The 19,083-nt window shown below is 45.5% G+C and overlaps 1 protein-coding gene across 5 annotated transcripts in view; it reads right to left on the minus strand.

Annotated features, from left to right (window-relative positions):
• The window catches only part of sgce (sarcoglycan, epsilon), a 103,260-nt gene that overhangs the window by 71,654 nt on the left and 12,523 nt on the right, over positions 1 to 19,083 (minus strand). For all 5 annotated transcript variants that reach the window (XR_015078432.1, XM_085988301.1, XM_085988300.1 and 2 more), the window contains 2 exons: positions 16,758 to 16,883; positions 13,948 to 14,105 (listed from right to left, as the gene is read on the minus strand). Coding sequence is in view for 4 of the 5 variants with exons in the window: in XM_085988301.1 (XP_085844427.1) it covers positions 13,948 to 14,105; positions 16,758 to 16,883 (284 nt within the window). In the remaining variant the exon portion in view is untranslated. The remainder of the gene's footprint in view (positions 1 to 13,947; positions 14,106 to 16,757; positions 16,884 to 19,083) is intronic.

The raw sequence follows: 19,083 nt of genomic DNA on the forward strand, positions 1-19,083 counted from the left end.
GACGACTCCAACTCGGCTGATGACAACCCTACCTTAGAAGCCTTCAATGATGACGACCCCGCCCTAGCGGCATCTTGGTAATCTGGAAGGAAGTGTTTCTTCTGTGGAGGTGCGTTCCATTATAGGAAATTTTGTCCTGCTCGTAACGCGACCTGCATTCATTGCAGCAAGGTCACTTTTCTAAGGTATGCCAGTCAAGAGCCGCTGTTAGTAAGAAAGGCCACTTTTCTAAGGTATACCGGTCGAGAGCTCCTGTTAGTTTTGCAGCTACTATCTATAAAACTGCTCCTCCCCCAAGAGCCACTACTAAGGTTACAGCTGCAATCTATAAAACTGCTGCTCCTCAAGAACCACTACTATGGTTACAGCTGTCACGGGTAAAACTGCCCCTCCTCCCATCACAGCTGTTTTTCCCCAAAGTCTGTCCCATGCAGCCATGAAGGTTTCGGTAAATGGACACGTTTTGAGTGCACTAATCGACTCATGCAGCTCTGACAGCTTCATTAGTGAGCGGGCTGTCAGTAAGTTAAAACTGCGTATTTACCCCTCGGACGGGGAAATTGCAATGGCTCTGACGACACTGACCACCAATTCTTCCGGCTTTTGTCTTGTCGACCTGATTCGCACTTATTTCTCCAACCGGCTCAGGGTGCTCAAAAACCTATGAAGTGTGCTCCTGGGACAGGATTTCCAGAAACAACACAAAAGACTCACTTTCAAGTTTGGAGGGTCAAAGCCGGAGCCTACTATTTCCAAAGTACCGTTTTGTGCGCTTTTGGCAGCTTCGTTCGACGAGCCCTCATTTGCCAATCTTTCCCCCCGATGTAAGCCCATAGTCACTAAATCACGACGTTTCAACCAAGGTGATCGATCCTTTATCGAGACAGAAATCTCTTGCCTTCTAGCTGACGGTATCATTGAGCCATGTTCATCTTCCTGGCGGGCTGAAGTCGTCGTTGTTAAAAATCCTCTGAAGCAACAGAAGAAACATCTTTGCATCGATTACTCGCAAACTATTAACCAGTATACCGACCTGGATGCCTACCCACTACCACGCATAGGTGACATGGTCAATAACCTTGCCAACTACAAGGTATTTTCAACTTTTGATTTAAAGAGCGCATATCATCAAGTGGCATTAAAAGACTCTGACAAGAAGTATACGGCCTTTGAGGCCAATGGTTGGCTTTACCAGTTTTGTCGCCTTCCATTTGGGGTCACCAATGGGGTGGCGGTCTTTCAATGGTCAATGGTTAGCCTAGTCAAACAGGAGAACTTAACGGCCACTTTTCCATATCTGGCTAATATCACCATTGCTGGTCATGACCAGAAGGAGCATGGTGCCAACCTCCAGAAATTTTTTGACGTTCTCAGTCGTCGCAACTTAACCTTAAATGAGTCGAAATCTGTGAAATCAATACCATCAGTCAACATCCTTGGCTACTGGGTGGGCAACGGTGTCATCAAACCGGATCCGGAGCGACTTCGTCCGCTTCAAGAGCTCCCTCCCCCTACGAATCTCGGCTCTCTTCGTCGAGCACTCGGCATGTTCGCCTATTATGCAAAATGGATACCCCACTTCTCCGACAAGATCCAGCCCCTGCTTCACGCAAAGTCTTTTCCATTAGAGGCAATGGCTATTTCAGCTTTCAACCTCCTCAAGCGACAACTGGAAAAAGCCACGCTTCCTTCCACTGATGAAAATCTTCCTTTCGTGGTTGAGTGCGATGCATCGGCTGTGGCGATCTCTGCTACCTTGAATCAAGGTGGTCGACCCGTTGTATTTCTGTCCAGAACTTTGCAGGGTAGCGAGCTCCATTATCCTCCTGTCGAGAAGGAGGTTACTGCTATCATCGAAGCAGTACGTAAATGGAATCATTTTCTCACTCGTCGCCATTTCACACTTAAAACCGATCAGCGCTCCGTGGCCTTTATGCTGGATAACCGGAAACGCACTAAGACCAAGAATAACAAAATACAACTCGGGAGGACGGAATTGGCCGCCTTTGGATACACCATACATTATCGACCCGGCAAAGAGAATGTGGCCCCAGATACCCTCACATAGAAACATAGAAGATAGGAGCAGGAGTAGGCCATTCGGCCCCTCGAGCCATCCAAATTCAGTACCCTGTCCCTGCCTTCTCCCCATATCCCTTGATCCCTTTAGCCTTAAGAAATATATCCAACTCTTTCTTGAATATATTTAATAAACTGGCCTCCACCGCCCTCTGTGGCAGAGAATTCCACAGGTTCACCACTCTCTGAGGCAGCACTGTTGCCTCACAGCGCCAGGAACCCGGGTTCAAATCCGGCCTCGGGTGACTGTCTGTGTGGAGTTTGCACAGTCTCCCCGTGTTTGCGTGGGTTTCCTCCGGGTGCTCCGGTTTCCTCCCACAGTCCAAAGATGTGCGGGTTAGGTTGATTGGCCATGATAAAAATTGGCCCTTAGTGTTAGGGGGGGATTAAATACGTGGGGTTACGGGGTTATGGGGATAGGGCTTGGGTGGGATGGCTGTCGGTGTAGGGACCGGGTGCTAGGGTTTGAATGTTTGGATGATCAGCCATGACCTCGTTGAATGGCGGAGCAGGCTTGAAGGGCCGAATGGCCTACTCCTGCTCCTATCTTCTATGTTTCTATGAAGAAATTCCTCCTCATCTCAGTCCTAAATGGCTTACCCCTTATCCTTAGACTATGACCCCTGGTTCTGGACTCACGCGGGCATTCTGCTCTTCTATATCAACTTCGACTCTGGCGGACCTTCATACTGACTTATGCCATCCTGGCGTTACCCGTATGTTGCACTTTGTGCGATCTAAAAATGTCCCATTGTCTACAGAAGATGTGAAAAGAACGTGCTCCTCCTGTAGAATTTGTGCGGAATTAAAATCGCAATTCTTCCGTCCATCGGATGGCTCGCTCATACACGCTATGCAGCGACTCAGCATTGACTTTAAAGGGCCATTGCCTTCCTCAACGCGAAACACCTACTTACTGACTATGGTGGACGAATATTCACGCTTTCCCCTGTCCCAATATGCTTACTTCCACAGTGATCAAATGCCTTGATCAAGTCTTTTCCCTTTGCGGTACGGCCAATTTCATCCACTCTGATCGGCGTCCCTCCTTTATGTCAAGCGAACTCAAAAGTTCTCTCTCCCAATGGGAAATCGCCACAAGTAAAACGACACCATACCATCCCATCGGGAATGGACAGGTTGAGAGATACAACGCTATCATTTGGAACGTTGTTCGTCTTGCGCTGAGGTCACGCAACCTACCAGACCAGCAGTAGGAAACTATGCTCCCTGACATGTTGCATTCCATCAGGTCTCTCCTTTCTACATCTACCAATGTCACACCACACAAGCGATTCTTCAGCTTCCAGCGTCGCTCCACCCAGGGGACGTCTCTACCGTCATGGTTGGCAGCTCCCAGCCCCGTGCTGCTCCGAAGATTCGTCCGATCATCTAAAACCGATCCTCTCGTCAACGAGGTAGAACTCACGGACGTCAACCCCACGTACGCGCACGTGTGGTACCCCGATGGCCGGGAGTCCACCGTTTCGCTCCGGGACCTGGCTCCCTTTCCGGCCGGTTCCACGGACCCAACCGATAGAGGGACTCACGGGGATGATGCCGACACTCTGCGCTCCCCCGAAGATGACGCCCTACCTGGGGCATCGAGAGATCTGCCAGCTGCCCCACCAGATCCACTCGGGGAGCCAAGCACTCCCCATGGGATGGCCACCCGAGGCCAGGACGCCGGTCAATCCCTGGCTATCCAACAGGATGAAGCCAGTTCTGCGCCTGTGGGGACCCGCACCCGGGGTCACGATCTCCCCAGCCTCCCACAGGTCGAACAGAGCAACACGGGCCCTGTCCACCCACCGGTACAGATCAAGCGGCCCAGGGACCAAGACATGGTCCAGGGAGACGTGCCTTCTAGCCATAAACAAAAATCTAAAAGACTGCGGCTATTCGTGGTCCGTCTGATCTGCTAAGAGGAAGTCATCGGACTTCCAAATCTTTTAGGCAGGAAGAATGTTATAAATCTCATCATTCATCAAGGAACTACTCATGAAATAACGCTGGACGGCCAGCTGTTGGCACCGTCCAAGGAGTATAAATACTCGGGCGTCAGCCCCAGCTTGCCAGGGACATTTTGTAAGACAAGGAACTAGTGAAGTACAACTAGACCTCCATGTTCTGAAACAAGTTGATTAAAGCCTTGCTTTATGCTCAAACCAAGTGCGTAATGAGTTTTATTATGTCAGTGACCATAATATGATAGAATTTTATAGAGTTTGAAAGTGATTTAGTTAAATCTGAAACTAGGGTCTTAAATCTAAACAAAGCAAACTATGTGGATATAAGGGGCGAGTTGGCTAAGGTAGATTGGGAAATTACATTAAAAGGTATGACGGTAGGGAAGCAATGGCTAGCATTTAAAGAATTAATACATACATTCCTTTAAGGCACAAAAACCCCACAGGAAAAGTAGTACAACCAGTGGCTAACAAGAGAAGTTAAAGATAGTATTAGATCAAAGGAAGAGGCTTATAATGCTGCCAAAAAGAGTAGCAAGCCTGAGGATTGGGAGGATTTTAGAATTCAGCAAAGGAGGACCAAGAAATTGATAAAGAAAGGGAAAATAGAATACGAGAGTAAACTAGCGAGAGACATAAAAACAGACTGTAAAAGCTTCTATAGGTAAAAAGGAAAAGATTAGCGAAAATAAATGTTGGTCCCTTACAGGCTGAGACAGGAGAAATTATAATGGGGAATAAGGAAATGGCAGAGAAATTAAACAAATACTTTATGTCTGTCTTCATGGAAGAACATGCAAAAAACTTCCCGGAAATAGTGGAGAACCAAGGATCTAGCGAGAATGAGTAACTGAAAGAAATTAGTATTTGTAATAAAAGTAGTACTGGAGAAATTAATGGGACTGAAAGCCAATAAATCCCCTGGACCTGATGACCTACATCCTAGGGTTTTGAAAGAGGTGGCTATAGAGATAGTGGATGCATTATTTGTGATTTTCCAAAATTCCATAGATTCTAGAATGGTTCCCGTGGAGTGGAAGGTGACAAATATAACCTCACTATTTAAGAAAGGAGGGAGGGAGAAAACAGGGAACTACAGACCAATGAGTCTGACATCAGTAGTAGGGAAAATGTTAGAATCTACATTTATTAAGGACATGGTAACAGGGCACCTAGAAAATAATAATAGGATTGGGCAGAGTCAACACGGATTTATGAAAGGGAAATTGTGTTTAACAAATCTATTAGAATTTTTTGAGGTTGTAACTAGCAGGATAAGGGGGAACCAGTGGATGTGGTATGACGTAATAAAACTCACTACGCACTTGGTTTGAGCATAAAGCACATGGATGTCTAGTTGTACTTCACTAGTTCCTTGTCTTACAAAATGTCCCTGGCAAGCTGGGGACGGCGCCACCAGCTGGCCGTCCAGCATTATTTCACGAGTAGTTTCTTGATGATGAGATTTATAACATTCTTCTTGCCTAAAAGATTTGGAAGTCCGACGACTTCCTCTTAGCGGATCAGGCGGACCACGAATAGCCGCAGTCTTTTAGATTTTTGTTTATGGCTAGAAGACACGTCTCCCCGGACCGTGTCTTGATCCCTGGGCCGCTTGATCCGTACCGGTGGATCGACAGGGCCCGTGTTGCTCTGATCGACCCGAGGGAGGCTGGGGAGATCGTGACTCCGGGTGCGGGTACCCACAGGCACAGAACTGGCTTCATCCTGTTCGATAGCTGGGATTGATCGGCGTCCTGGCCTCAGGTGGCAGCTGGCAGATCTCTCAATGCCCCAGGTAGGGCGTCATCTTCGGGGGAGCGCAGAGTGTCGGCATCATCCCCGTGGGTCCCTCTATCGATTGGGTCCGTGGAACCAGCCAGACAGGGAGCCAGGTCCCGGAGCGAAACGGTGGACTCCCAGCCATCAGGGTACCGCACGTGCGCGTACGTGGGGTTGACGTCCATGAGTTCTACCTCGTCGACGAGAGGATCGGTTTTAGATGATCGGACGAATCTTCGGAGCAGCACGGGGCCGGGAGCTGCCAACCATGATGGTAGAGACGTCCCATGGGTGGAGCGACGCTGGAAGCTGAAGAATCGTTAGTGTGGTGTGACATTGGTAGACGTAGAAAGGAGAGACCTGATGGAATGCAACACGTCAGGGAGCATAGTTTCCCACTGCTGGTCTGGTAGGTTGCGTGACCTCAGCGCAAGACGAACAGAGTTCCAAATTATAGCGTTGTATCTCAACCTGTCTGTTACCGATGGGATGGTATGGTGTCGTTTTAATTGTGGCGATTCCCCGTTGGGAGAGATAACTTTTGAGTTTGCTTGACATGAAGGAGGGACCCCGATCAGAGTGGATGAAATTGGCCGTACCGCAAAGGGAAAAGACTTGATCAAGGCATTTGATCACTGTGGAAGTAAGCATATTGGGACAGGGGAAAGCAAAGGGAAAGCGTGAATATTCGTCCACCAGTCAGTAAGTAGGTGTTTCGCGTTGAGGAAGGCAATGGCCCTTTAAAGTCAATGCTGAGTCACTGCATAGCATGTATGAGCGAGCCATCCGATGGACGGAAGAATTGCGGTTTTAATTCCACACAAATTCTACAGGAGGAGCATGTTCTTTTCACATCTTCTGTAGAAAATGGGACATTTTTAGATCGCACAAAGTGCAACATACGGGTAACGCCAGGATGGCATAAGTCAGTATGAAGGTCCGCCAGAGTCGAAGTTGACACAGAAGAGCAGAATGCCAGCGTGAGGGTATCCGGGGCCACATTCGCTTCGCTGGGTCGATAATGTATGGTGTATCCAAAGGCAGCCAATTCCATCCTCCAGAGTTGTATTTTGTTATTCTTGATCTTAGTGCGTTTCCGGTTATCCAACATAAAGGCCACGGAGCGCTGATCGGTTATAAGTGTAAAATGGCGACGAGCAAGAAAATGACTCCATTTACTTACAGCTTCGATGATGGCCGTAGCCTCCTTCTCGACAGGAGGATAATGGAGCTCACTACCCTGCAAAGTTCTGGACAGAAATGCAACGGGTCGACCACCTTGATTCAAGGTAGCCGAGATCGCCACATCCGATGCATCGCACTCAACCACGAAAGGAAGATTTTCATTAATGGAACGAAGCGTGGCTTTTTCCAGTTGTCGCTTGAGGAGGTTGAAATCTGAAATAGCCATTGCCTCTAATGGAAATGACTTTGCGTGAAGCAGGGGCTGGATCTTGTCGGGGAGGTGGGGTATCCATTTTGCATAATAGGCGAACATGCTGAGTGCCCAACGAAGAGAGCCGAGATTTGTAGGAAGAGGGAGCTCCTGAAGCGGACGAAGTCGCTCCGGATCCGGTTTGATGACACCGTTGCCCACCCAGTAGCCAAGGATGTTGACTGATGGTACTGATTTCACAGATTTGGACTCATTTAAGGTTAAGTTGTGACGACGGAGAATGTCAAAAAATTTCTGGAGGTTGGCATCATGCTCCTTCTGGTCATGACCAGCAATGGTGATATTATCCAGATATGGAAAAGTGTCCGTTAAGTTCTCCTGTTTGACTAGGCTATCCATTCCCCGTTGAAAGACGGCCACCCCATTGGTGACCCCAAATGGAAGGCGACAAAACTGGTAAAGCCAACCATTGGCCTCAGAGGCCGTATGCTTTAGTCAGAGTCCTTTAACGGCACTTGATGATATGCGCTCTTTAAATCAAAAGTTGAAAATACCTTGTAGTTGGCAAGGTTATTGACCATGTCATCGATGCGTGGTAGTGGGTAGGCATCCAGGTCAGTATACTGGTTAATAGTTTGCGAGTAATCGATGCAAAGACATTTCTTGTGTTGCTTCAGAGGATTTTTAACAATGCTGACTTGAGCCCGCCAGGAAGATGAACATGGCTCAATGATACTGTCAGCTAGAAGGCGAGAGATTTCTGTCTCGATAAAAGATCGATCACCTTGGCTGAAACGTCGTGATTTAGTGACTATGGGCTTACATCGGGGGGAAAGATTGGCAAACAAAGAGGGCTCGTCGAGCAAAGCCGCCGAAAGCGCACAAAACGGTACTTTGGAAATAGTAAGCGCCGGCTATGACCCTCCAAACTTGAAAGTGAGTCTTTTGTGTTGTTTCTGGAAATCCTGTCCCAGGAGCACATCACTGCATAGGTTCTTGAGCACCCCGAGCCGGGTGGAGAAATAAGTGAGGCCATTGAGAATAAGGTCAAGACAAAAGCCGGAAGAATTGGTGGTCAGTGTCGTCAGAGCCATTGCAATTTCCCCGTCCGAGGGGTAAATACGCAGTTTTAACTTACTGACAGCCCGCTCACTAATGAAGCTGTCAGAGCTGCATGAGTCGATTAGTGCACTCAAAACGTGTCCATTTACCGAAACCTTCATGGCTGCATGGGACAGACTTTGGGGAAAAACAGCTGTGATGGGAGGAGGGGCAGTTTTACCCTTGACAGCTGTAACCTTAGTAGTGGTTCTTGAGGAGGAGCAGCAGTTTTATAGATTGCAGCTGTAACCTTAGTAGTGGCTCTTGGGGGAGGAGCAGTTTTATAGATAGTAGCTGCAAAACTAACAGGAGCTCTCGACCGGTATACCTTAGAAAAGTGGCCTTTCTTACTAACAGCGGCTCTTGACTGGCATACCTTAGAAAAGTGACCTTTCTTGCTGCAATGATTGCAGGTTGTGTTACGAGCAGGACAAAATTTCCTATAATGGAATACACCTCCACAGAAGAAACACTTCCTTCCAGATTGCCAAGATGCCGCTAGGGCAGGGTTGTCATCAGTGTAGGTTTCTAGGGTAGGGTTGTCATCAGCCGGGTTGGAGTCATCCATGAGGGTTTCTGCCCCAGGCATTTCGAAAGAGTCACTAAAAGTGATAGCAGCAGCCCGTGCACATGGTGAAAGATAGGTGTCTGCATTCCTCTTTGCTAAGTCCAGAGAACATGCCTGGTCATAGGCAGCCTGTAACTTGAAGGTTTTATTCTCCAACAGACGCTGACGTATGAAGGGAGACGCAATCCCATTAATAAAGGAATCACGAATTAACTCCTCCTGGTACTGCTCAGCTGCAACAGCTTTAAGATTACAATCCTTGCTGAGCCTGCGAAGTTTCTGAAGGAATTCGTCAAGTGATTCCCCGGGTTGTTGTCGAGTTGTGGCCAGTAGATGCCGAGCAAATATTTCATTTGGGGACTTGGCATATAGCTGCTGTAGTATTTGGATAGCAGCGTCATAGTCTACACAGTCTTTGATATAATCAAACACATGGGGGGATACATAATTAGCAAGCATTCATAACTTGTTAGGAACATTCTCACCACACTCCTCAAGGAAGTTGCTAAAGGTACGATACCAGTGTTTCCATACCTTAGCGGCTGTAAGTGAATTCGGGTCCAGGTCAAGACGGGTGGGTCTGAGTAGTTACTCCATGATGGATCGATTACTTGTCTGAGTTCCCTTCTACGGTTCGAGTCGTAGCTGGCTGTTCCCGAAATCACCCAAAGTGTGGAGTCGATATCAAGTTGATTAAACTGACGTAATAAAACTCACTACACACTTGGTTTGAGCATAAAGCAAGGCTTTAATCAACTTGTTTCAGAACATGGAGGTCTAGTTGCACTTCATTAGTTCCTTGTCTTACAAAATGTCCCCGGCAAGCTGGGGCCGACACCTGAGTATTTATACTCCTTGGACGGCGCCTCCAGCTGGCCGTCCAGCGTTATTTCACAAGTAGTTTCTTGATGAATGATGAGATTTATAACATGGTATATTTGGATTTTCAGAAGGCATTCGATAAGGTGCCACCCAAGAGGTTATTAAACAAAATTAGGGCTCATGGGATTGATGGTAATATACTATCATGGATTGAGGATTGGTTAATGGACAGAAAACAGAGAGTAGGAATAAACGGGTCATTTTTGGGTTGGCAGGCTACAACTAGTGGGGTACCATAAGGATCACTGCTTGGGCCTCAGCTATTCACAATATACATCAATGACATGGATCAGGGGACCAAATGTAATATATCCAAGTTTGCTGCTGATACAAACATGAGTGGGAATGTAAGTTGTGAGGAGGATGCAATGGGGCTTCAACGGGATATAGACAGGCTAAGTGAGTGGGCAAGAACATGGCAAATGGAATATAATGTGGAGAAATGTCAGGTTATCCACTTTGGTAGGAAAAATAGAAAAGCAGAGTATTTTTTAAATGGTGAGAGATTGGGAAATGTTGGTATTCAGAGGGACGTGGGTTTCCTTGTACACGAATTACTGAAAGTTAACATGCAGGTACAGCAAGCAAATAGGAAAACAAATGGTATGTTGGCCTTTATTACAAGAGGATTTGAGTATAAGAGTAAAGACGTCTTACTGCAATTATATAGGGCTCTGATGAGACCATACCTGGAGTATTGGATACAGTTTTGGTCTCCTTACCCAAGGAAGGATATACTTGCCATAAATGAAGTGTAACAAATGTTCACCAAACTGATTCCTGGGATGGGGGGATTGTCCTATGAGGAGAGATTGAATAGACTAGGCCTATATTCTCTAGAGTTTAGAAGAATAAGAGGTGGTCTCATTAAAACATACAAAATTCTTACAGGGCTTGACAAGGTAGATGCAGGGAGGATGTTTCCCTTGGCTAGGGAGACTTGAACCACAGTCTCAGAATAAGGGGTCGGCCATTTAGGACTGAAGTGAGGAGAAATTTCTTCACTCAGGTGGTGGTGAATCTTTGGAATTCTCTACCCCAGAGGGCTGTGGAGGCTCAGCCGTTGAATATATTCAAGACAGAGATCGATAGATTTTTGAATATTAAGGGAATCAAGGGATATGGGGATAGTGCAGGAAAGTGGAGATGAGGTAGAAGATCAGCCATGATCTTACTGAATGGCAGAGCAGGCTCGAAGGACCAAATGGCCTACTCCTGCTCCTATTTCTTATGTTCACCCATCACCCCTGTGTTCACTGACCTACATTGGCTCCCGGTGAAGCAACGCATCGATTTTAAAATTCTCATCCTTGTTTTCAAATCCCTCCATGGCCTTGCCCCTCCCTATCTCTGTAATCTCCTCCAGCCCCACAACCCTCCGAGATCTCTGCGCTCAATGTTTCCTGTAAGTTGCGCAGTCGCGCTGTGCTCCAGGGAACCCGTGCAGCCGGCTTTTCAATATAAAAACCGCGCATGCGATGTATTTTGAATGGCCCGCGCAGCCAAATAAAGAAGCCACGCAGGGCCAAAAAAAATTAGAGGGAACATTGTCTGTGCTCCTCTAATTCAGGCCTCTTGAGCAACCCCGATTTTAATCGCGCAACTATTTGTAGCCGTGCCTTCACCTGCCAACACCCTAACCTCTGGAATTCCCTCCCTAAACTTCTCCGCCTCACTACCTCTCTTTCCTGCTTTAAGACGCTCCTTAAAACCTACCTCATCTGCTCAAATATCTCCTTTTGTGGCTCGGTGTCAAATTTTGCTTTATAACGCTCCTGTGAAGCCCCTTGGGACTTTCTACTACATTAAAGGCGCTATACAAATACAAGTTGTTATTTCTTTGATTTCTCTTATTATACCTTCTCCTAATGTCTCATGCTTTTATCACTTCTGCCATTTAACCACCTCCTGTTTTCCATTTAGGAACTTTACATGTCATTCTATTTCTTTTCCTGTGTGTAGATTCACAGTGTAATCCCTCCACCAAAACCCTTCAAAGTAAATGGTGCTGTTAATAACAACAGAAAATGCTGGAAAAACTCAGCAGGTCAGGCAACATCCGTGGAGAGAAATTTGAGTTGAGGTTTCAGGTCGAACCCTTCTTTGTTGCTCCACAACAGTGTAACTTCCCGCTCCACTAAGAAGGCAGCAAAGAAAAGAGCAACAGCAGGGCCAAACAGAGCTCGACTGAGGAAAATGCTAAAGAAATACAAAGGAATAAGCAAAAGGACAAGAGAAAAACAGAGCAGAGGAAGGTGGGGTCTGGAGCTCACTTAGTGTATAATTCAGGTTTGGTGTAAATAGCAAGAGAGCAAATGAAGAGCAAAAACAAGAGAATAAGAAATTAGCTCAAGTGGCTCTGTATGTGGGAAGAGACAGTATGCAATACATTACTGATGATGATCAGGTGAGAGTTTAGGAGAAATAAGCACAGCTTCCAGTGATTATTCTTAGCTGTGACCAGAATCTAAGAAGATGGGATAACAATTTTATTCAAATGTCATTATTTGTGTGGCAGCACCCTCGCCTCAATCATAAGATTGAAGTTCAAGCGCACTCTCGGATTATTAGCAAGATATAATCTAGGCTGTCACTGCAGTGTAGCACTGAGGGTGTGCTGCATTGTTGCAAATATCACCCTTTGGATGAGCTATGATGTAAAAGATCCCATGGCACTATTCAAAGAGGAGCAGGAGGTTCTCTGTGTGATCTCGCTAACATTTATCCTTTAACCAATACCAACAAAATGAACTGGACATTGCTATGTACAAAATGGTTGCCACATTTGTCTCCACAGCTTTCAGGAGAACAGCGACCACGACACCACACAACCCTGCCACAGCAACCTCTGCAAGACATGCCAGATCATCAACACAGATACCATCATTACACGTGAGGACACCACCCACCAGGTACATGGTACATACTCATGTGACTCGGCCAACGTTGCCTACCTCATACGTTGCAGGAAAGGATGCCCCGGAGCATGGTACATCGGTGAGACCATGCAGACACTGCGACAACGGATGAACGGGCACCGCGCAACAATCACCAGGCAGGAGTGTTCCCTCCCAGTCGGGGAACACTTCAGCAGTCAAGGACATTCAGCCTCCGATCTTCGGGTAAGCATTCTCCAAGGCGGCCTTCGAGACACACGACAACGCAAAATCGTCGAGCAGAAACTGATAGCCAAGTTCCGCACCCATGAGGACGGCCTCAACAGAGATCTTGGGTTCATGTCACGCTACATGTAACCCCACCTGATGCAGGGTCATCCAGACTCGAGTCGACATTGGCTTGTTCTCTCTACACAGATGCGGCCGGACCTGCTGTGATTTCCAGCCAAAAAAAATGTTTTTTGTCTGTTTTTTTGTTTTTCATACAGACCCCAGCATCTGCAATATTTGACCCCTTGTGACCCCACCTCATTGTTCTTTGATGTAATGTTTCCCTGACTGACCTGTTTGGACACCATTCACACCTTTGACTGCTGTGATTATCTCTCTGCCGAGGTGTGATAAATGGCAGTTGGAAAGGTTACCTGTAAACATCTGACATGATTCTCTGACTATATAAGCTGTGTCTTTATGCATTTCTCCACTTCACCTGAAGAAGGAGCAGCGCTCCGAAAGCTTGTGATTTCAAATAAAGCTGTTGGACTATAACCTGGTGTTGTGTGACTTCTTACATCTGTCCACAAAAAGAGTCACATCACTTCAAAGTATGTAAAGCGTCGAGAGATGCAATAAAGTGGAACATTTATATTTATTGTATAGCCCGGGAATTTCCTTGGAGCTGCTTCTGCTGCAATAACTTCGCTGGAGAGAGGTGAAAACCCCGTTTATGCAGGAAGTTACAGCAGTGGAGTGGAAGCAGCTCCGAAGAAATTCCCAGCCACAGGAAAGATTCCTGTACAGTTTTATATTTTCTTTAAACTTGAACACAAGGTTACTGTAACTGCTAATTTTCAAAAAAAGGTTCAACAGTATTTATAGATTACTAGATTGCATCTAAGTATAAGGTCGAATACATGCATTTTCTAAATTAAAGTAGCAGTGCCTGAAAGGAGAATAAACTGTTTATACTTTGTCAGAAATTATTCCGTATTTTGTCCACAATCTATAAAAATCTAGTACAATAATACATTACTCATCAGGTTACTATGGTACCTCAATTATTGTTGTTTTGTCAGCATTCTCAATGGTTGGCGACCCATAAAGCACTCCGTCACTGTATGGAGTTCTTTGTATATACCGCAGCCAGCCAGGTCTGTCTGGGTATCCTTTTAGATTCGTCTTAAATGTAATAGGATCATTCCTGACATCAGCTAAACCAAAAATGTTAGAAAAATATTTAAAAGACAAATGCAGATTTGTTTTTAGTTATTTGAATTTCTGTGTTTTTTTAAACCCCATACTGTTTTGTGAATTAAGTGAGTGTTCCATTTAGGGTTCACCAAAAATGATGATTATTGGTGTAATGAGTAATTATAATCAGTCATCTATTGTAGATAATCACACTGTAAGTGAGCTCCCCTGATGGTTCAGTGCGTAGCTGAGTTACATAGACCAGGAAGGCCCCAGGATTGGTCTGTCCCAAGTTCACTGATCTTAGTCAAGATGGTGGTAAGGAAACTACAAATGGCCTCAGTGCCAGGAGGAAGACTTCACCAGAGTCCGTGCTGCTGATTGCTTTCCAGTAACTTCCGTTGGAAATCTGCTTATGGATATTGGGTAAAAACAGGGACTCGGTACAGTATGATGTCCGCACAGTCAAATAGAGTGGCAACATTCACCGTCAAGGTTCACACAAGAATGGACACTTTGGTGAGGTACTGGAGGGTGTCCGGCACCCGTGGGACCACACACCAACAAGGAGTCAATGACTCGGAGAGGAGGGTAGAAATTAGCAATTTAAAAAAGCGTCCATTTAACTTTAAAAATAACCATTAAAAAAAAATGATTTTGCTTTGTTGTTTTCATTTTCTGTTGATTTATTTTCTCCCTTTCTCTTGAAAGTGCTGATTCATGCTCACTGAACTGGCTATTTTTCTGCGAGTTTTAGCAGACTATTCAACAGTGGAGGCATTATAACCAAACCCATCCTGTCCTCGCTCAACGTCCGTATATATGTGCATCTTCGAGCGGGCACTATTGGCAACGTTCTTACTTCCCTTGCCCAAGGATACTGAGGCAACTGCAGCACCCCAACTGCTGTCCCAGCAGAGATTCGCAAACTTAGCACACACTGCGGACCGAACGTGGGATCTTCTTGGCCTGTATGGTTTAGTACTACACTAAGCAGCTCAGTAGGTTTTTATTGAATATAATTCTAACATCAGTTATTAGTTAGCCTGACAATATAAGGGATATGAATTATCAACAGAAATAGAACATGCTCCCATGCTGCTAATGTCGCCTGGATCAGCTGCTCGAAAGCACCAGGAGATGCTCGGACGTGAGTCTGTTCTCTAATCTTCCCTCTCTCCTGTTGGAAGATGCCACAATCTTTGTTCATTTCTTTCCTCAATGAGGCACAAATCCAGAACTGGCCGTACCAGAACTTCAACCTACTTCTAGCCCAGCTCCGCAGCAATGGGCAACCTTAAACAAAATGGTTATTTGAAATAAATAAAAAGGAGTACAACATAACATCCCACTGCTTATAGATGAACTCAAAATTGACGTGGTTACAGTTCATTGACCAGAAAAAAAAACTAGTGGAATTTTATATACAAATGATTTTTAATTGTGGAGTAGAAGCCAGCAGTTGCAATAGTGGCATGGACATTCATTTTTTAAAAACATCATAGCAGTGGGGAAAATAAATTTAGATAGATGCAGCATTAACCCAGAATACAAAATATTAACATCCAATTAATTATAAATCAAAGCGTGAATGGAAAAATACCTTGAACTTGGGACTCACAGTAAGGAAACATGCTGAGACCGGCTTAAATGTTTGAACTGAAAATAGCAGCAGCGCCACCTAATGGTGTTTGGAGGAAGTATGGCTAAGCAGGCATTATCTGTTTTGGCGTTACCTGTCACAGCATCACCATTAAAAGTAAATTAATAATAAATAAGTGGTACATAGGTGTTTAATTAGGCATTACTATGTATCATGTAGGCTTGGCAAAATCATGACATGGGAACAGTGTGAAAACAGTGCCAAGAATTTTAATTTATCATATAGATTTTGCTAAATTTAATATGTGACAACACTGGTCAAGAAATTTCAAAATATTTTATAACCTATTTTTAAAATATATTTTCATCTCCTTGTTAGATGTTCTTGGCCCTGCACATTTTCCTGACTTTTACATTACCTATTTTTACAATTCCTGTTTAGAGAGAACAACTTGTGTATGTCACCCTCCTTCTTTCCTTTTGCCATTGGGTGCCAAACCCACTGGGCCCCACTGTGAATTCTGAAATATTCTACCAGTGGAAATGCTGAGAACAGGCTCCCGCTGGTGCGGCCAGTTCTGGATTTATATTTTAGGTTAATGCTGCATCGATCTAAAAATGTATTTTTACTTTGCTGAAAATGACACCCTTAATCGAACATTCGTAGAACATTTGATCATTTTGAAAGCATAAGGCTAAAGCCCTTGTGATTTAATCCCACACATTATTCAGAACATTTGTTATGGGCTTTTACAACCCAACTCAGTGCATAATTTTAATCGTTCTCAACTCAGTGCATTTCATTGAGCTGTGAATTTTACCACATTATAAAAAGCAAAAAAAGGCAAGTCTAAAAATAATTTGTATAGCAACATACATTACAAACAAAATTTAACAGTCACAAATATTCTGCAGCAAAGTACTTGCAAAACTAATTTGCAACAGTAGCAGAAAAGTATGTTTGGAATCAACACTGTATCAAGCAAACAAAAACCAATGTTAAAACAGTGTTTAAACAAGTCTACTGTAAGCACAGGCTAACGGAGTTGGATTAGCAGAGCATCACTTACCAAGTTTCATTGAGTAGGGAGGAAATTCCCCTTTAAAGTACTCTCTCTCCAAAACGTGGACAAAAAGGACTCCAGAAGATGGATAAACATTCCGATCTGAATGCACTCGTGAAAAAATGGAATACACTAAAGGGAAAATGGGGAAAAAATAAATTATAACCAAAAGCTAAGATTCAAGTTATATAATCGTAAAGGGTTTTATACTCATTTAGAATAGATTGTGCTGATCAAAGTATCAAGCTGCACCGTATAATGAACATAGAGAGACTCTGTATACTTGTCTGTATCCTGTGTTAAGTATTTGATCACTAAAGGAGGTCAACTGAAATAGAAGTGCCGTTTAAAAAAAGCTACAGTATTTTAATTATGCAGATTTCAATTATGATTTGTTATTTATAATAAAGAAATTAGATACCTAATAGTTTTAACTAAACATTATTCCAGCAATAAATATTTCAAGGACACTGGTTTACATCAATATTTTTGCTAATGGAGCCTTAAGTGAATTGCTCTGAAGCAAATCTTTTGTAATTTTATGGGTCATTTTATCTATTCTTAGGAATGTGTTTCTTTTGGTTTACAGAATGAGCAGTAATTAGCAAAAGCATACTCAGTTTTTTCTGCACTGCCTTGATGACATATTGGATGAAGACATTATTCTTTTCCTCTCTGGGACTTGATAAAGGGATTGCCTAGAAAGATGGGAATAATGGCCATCGGGTCCTAAATTAACTAAATTTATATAGCGTTAGGGGGAGAAATTCGGTATCGCCTCGTTTGGGGTGCAATTATCAGCCGAACGCAAATTTTAGCGCCTGCCGCTAATTATCGCCTCCCACTGCAAACTTGGCTTTTTGGAGGTGATTGGAGCGCTAAAGGAGGCGCTGCACACCTGTCTTAAGGCGCAAAGGCCGAGGAGCGAGGCGCTACCTCAGAGGGCGGGCGCAGCGCAGGTGCTGTCAGTTAGCGATTGAATACAGACACACTGGCACCAGCCAGTTCTTAAAGGGGAGGGTCGATCTTGCTCTGCAGCCACACCCTGCTCATTGGAGCCTTGAATTTCGGCCTGGAGCGACCGGTGACTACATTTTCCAGCCAAGGACTATGGAGAGGGTGAGAGATCAAGCTCAACGAGTGGGCCTTGGAGGCTCTGGTTGGCGCGGTGGAGCGCAGATCTATACACTACCCTGGCAGGATGCCTTTGCCGCACGACTACAGAAGAGTGTGGAGGGAGGTGGCTCAGCACATCTCCTCCAGGAGCACGGTGCCCAGGACCCATACTCAATGTCACAAAAAGTTCAACGACCTCACTCGGGTCGTCAGGGTGAGTGGCTTTTTTTCAATACCTCTCCATCCCTCCATTTCAACCTCACTCTATGGCCAGAGGGACTTAAAACCCCAATGCCCAACACTCATCCAACACCTATGGCCCTCTCATGAAACACACACGCACATTCCACACTTTGCTTACAGTAAGGGCTATTCAACTATGGGAGACACACCAGGCAAGACCATGGCTGCATATAGTAAGGGCTATTCAATTATGGGAGGCACATCAGGCAAGATCATGGCTGTATATTTACTCAGACACCATCCTTTTTCTTCCAAGCTATCTCATAACAGGAGACAGCAGCAACGGACGGGTGGAGGGCGGCCTCGGCTGCAACCCCTCAGCAATCTTGAGGAACGCGTCCACAGGATTGTGGCAAGCCGGGTGATCGGTCCCGTCGCCCCTGGAGAGGTCGACCCCGTTCAGGACAGCAATGGTAAGGTCATCAGCTTTCTCTCCTCTCTCATCCCACTTGTCCCTCACAACACCAGCTTTTGACACTTTCAATCCAACTTACTAAATTGCTGCACTCATTCCTCCCTTGCTGCCACCCTGTCCTCACGCTAAAGCCACTCTTGTACCTCCCTGCTTTCAGATGGTGATTCACCAGCTGAGGAGACAGGCCCTCAAGCTGCCAGTGGGAGCAAAGCCACAGGCGAGGAGGAAGAGGAAGCCGGAGCATCAGCGCCACCCTCTCCCAAGGAAGCCCATGCCCACACGCCTTCCCTGGAGGGGAGCAGGGGGGAATGGTCTGATGAGGGTGAAGCTCCGGGACCCAGCGGGCTGCAGCAACGCAATGGGGGTAGGGAAGCTCGGGGGCCTTCTCCCCGGAGGGAGTGTAGGCCAGCGGGTCCTGCTGCACTGGACATAGAGGAGCGGCTCATCGCTGAAATGAACACCCAGGCGGTGGACATGCACACTGAGCTCAAGGGTGCAGTGGGAAGTGTGCCCGAATGCATTGATGCACTGGCAAGGAGTGTGGAGCACTCCACTGCA

This window comes from Somniosus microcephalus, chromosome 5 (assembly GCF_052327205.1).
Source record: "Somniosus microcephalus isolate GS21.2 chromosome 5, FLI_Smic_1.0, whole genome shotgun sequence".
NCBI lineage: Eukaryota > Metazoa > Chordata > Chondrichthyes > Squaliformes > Somniosidae > Somniosus > Somniosus microcephalus.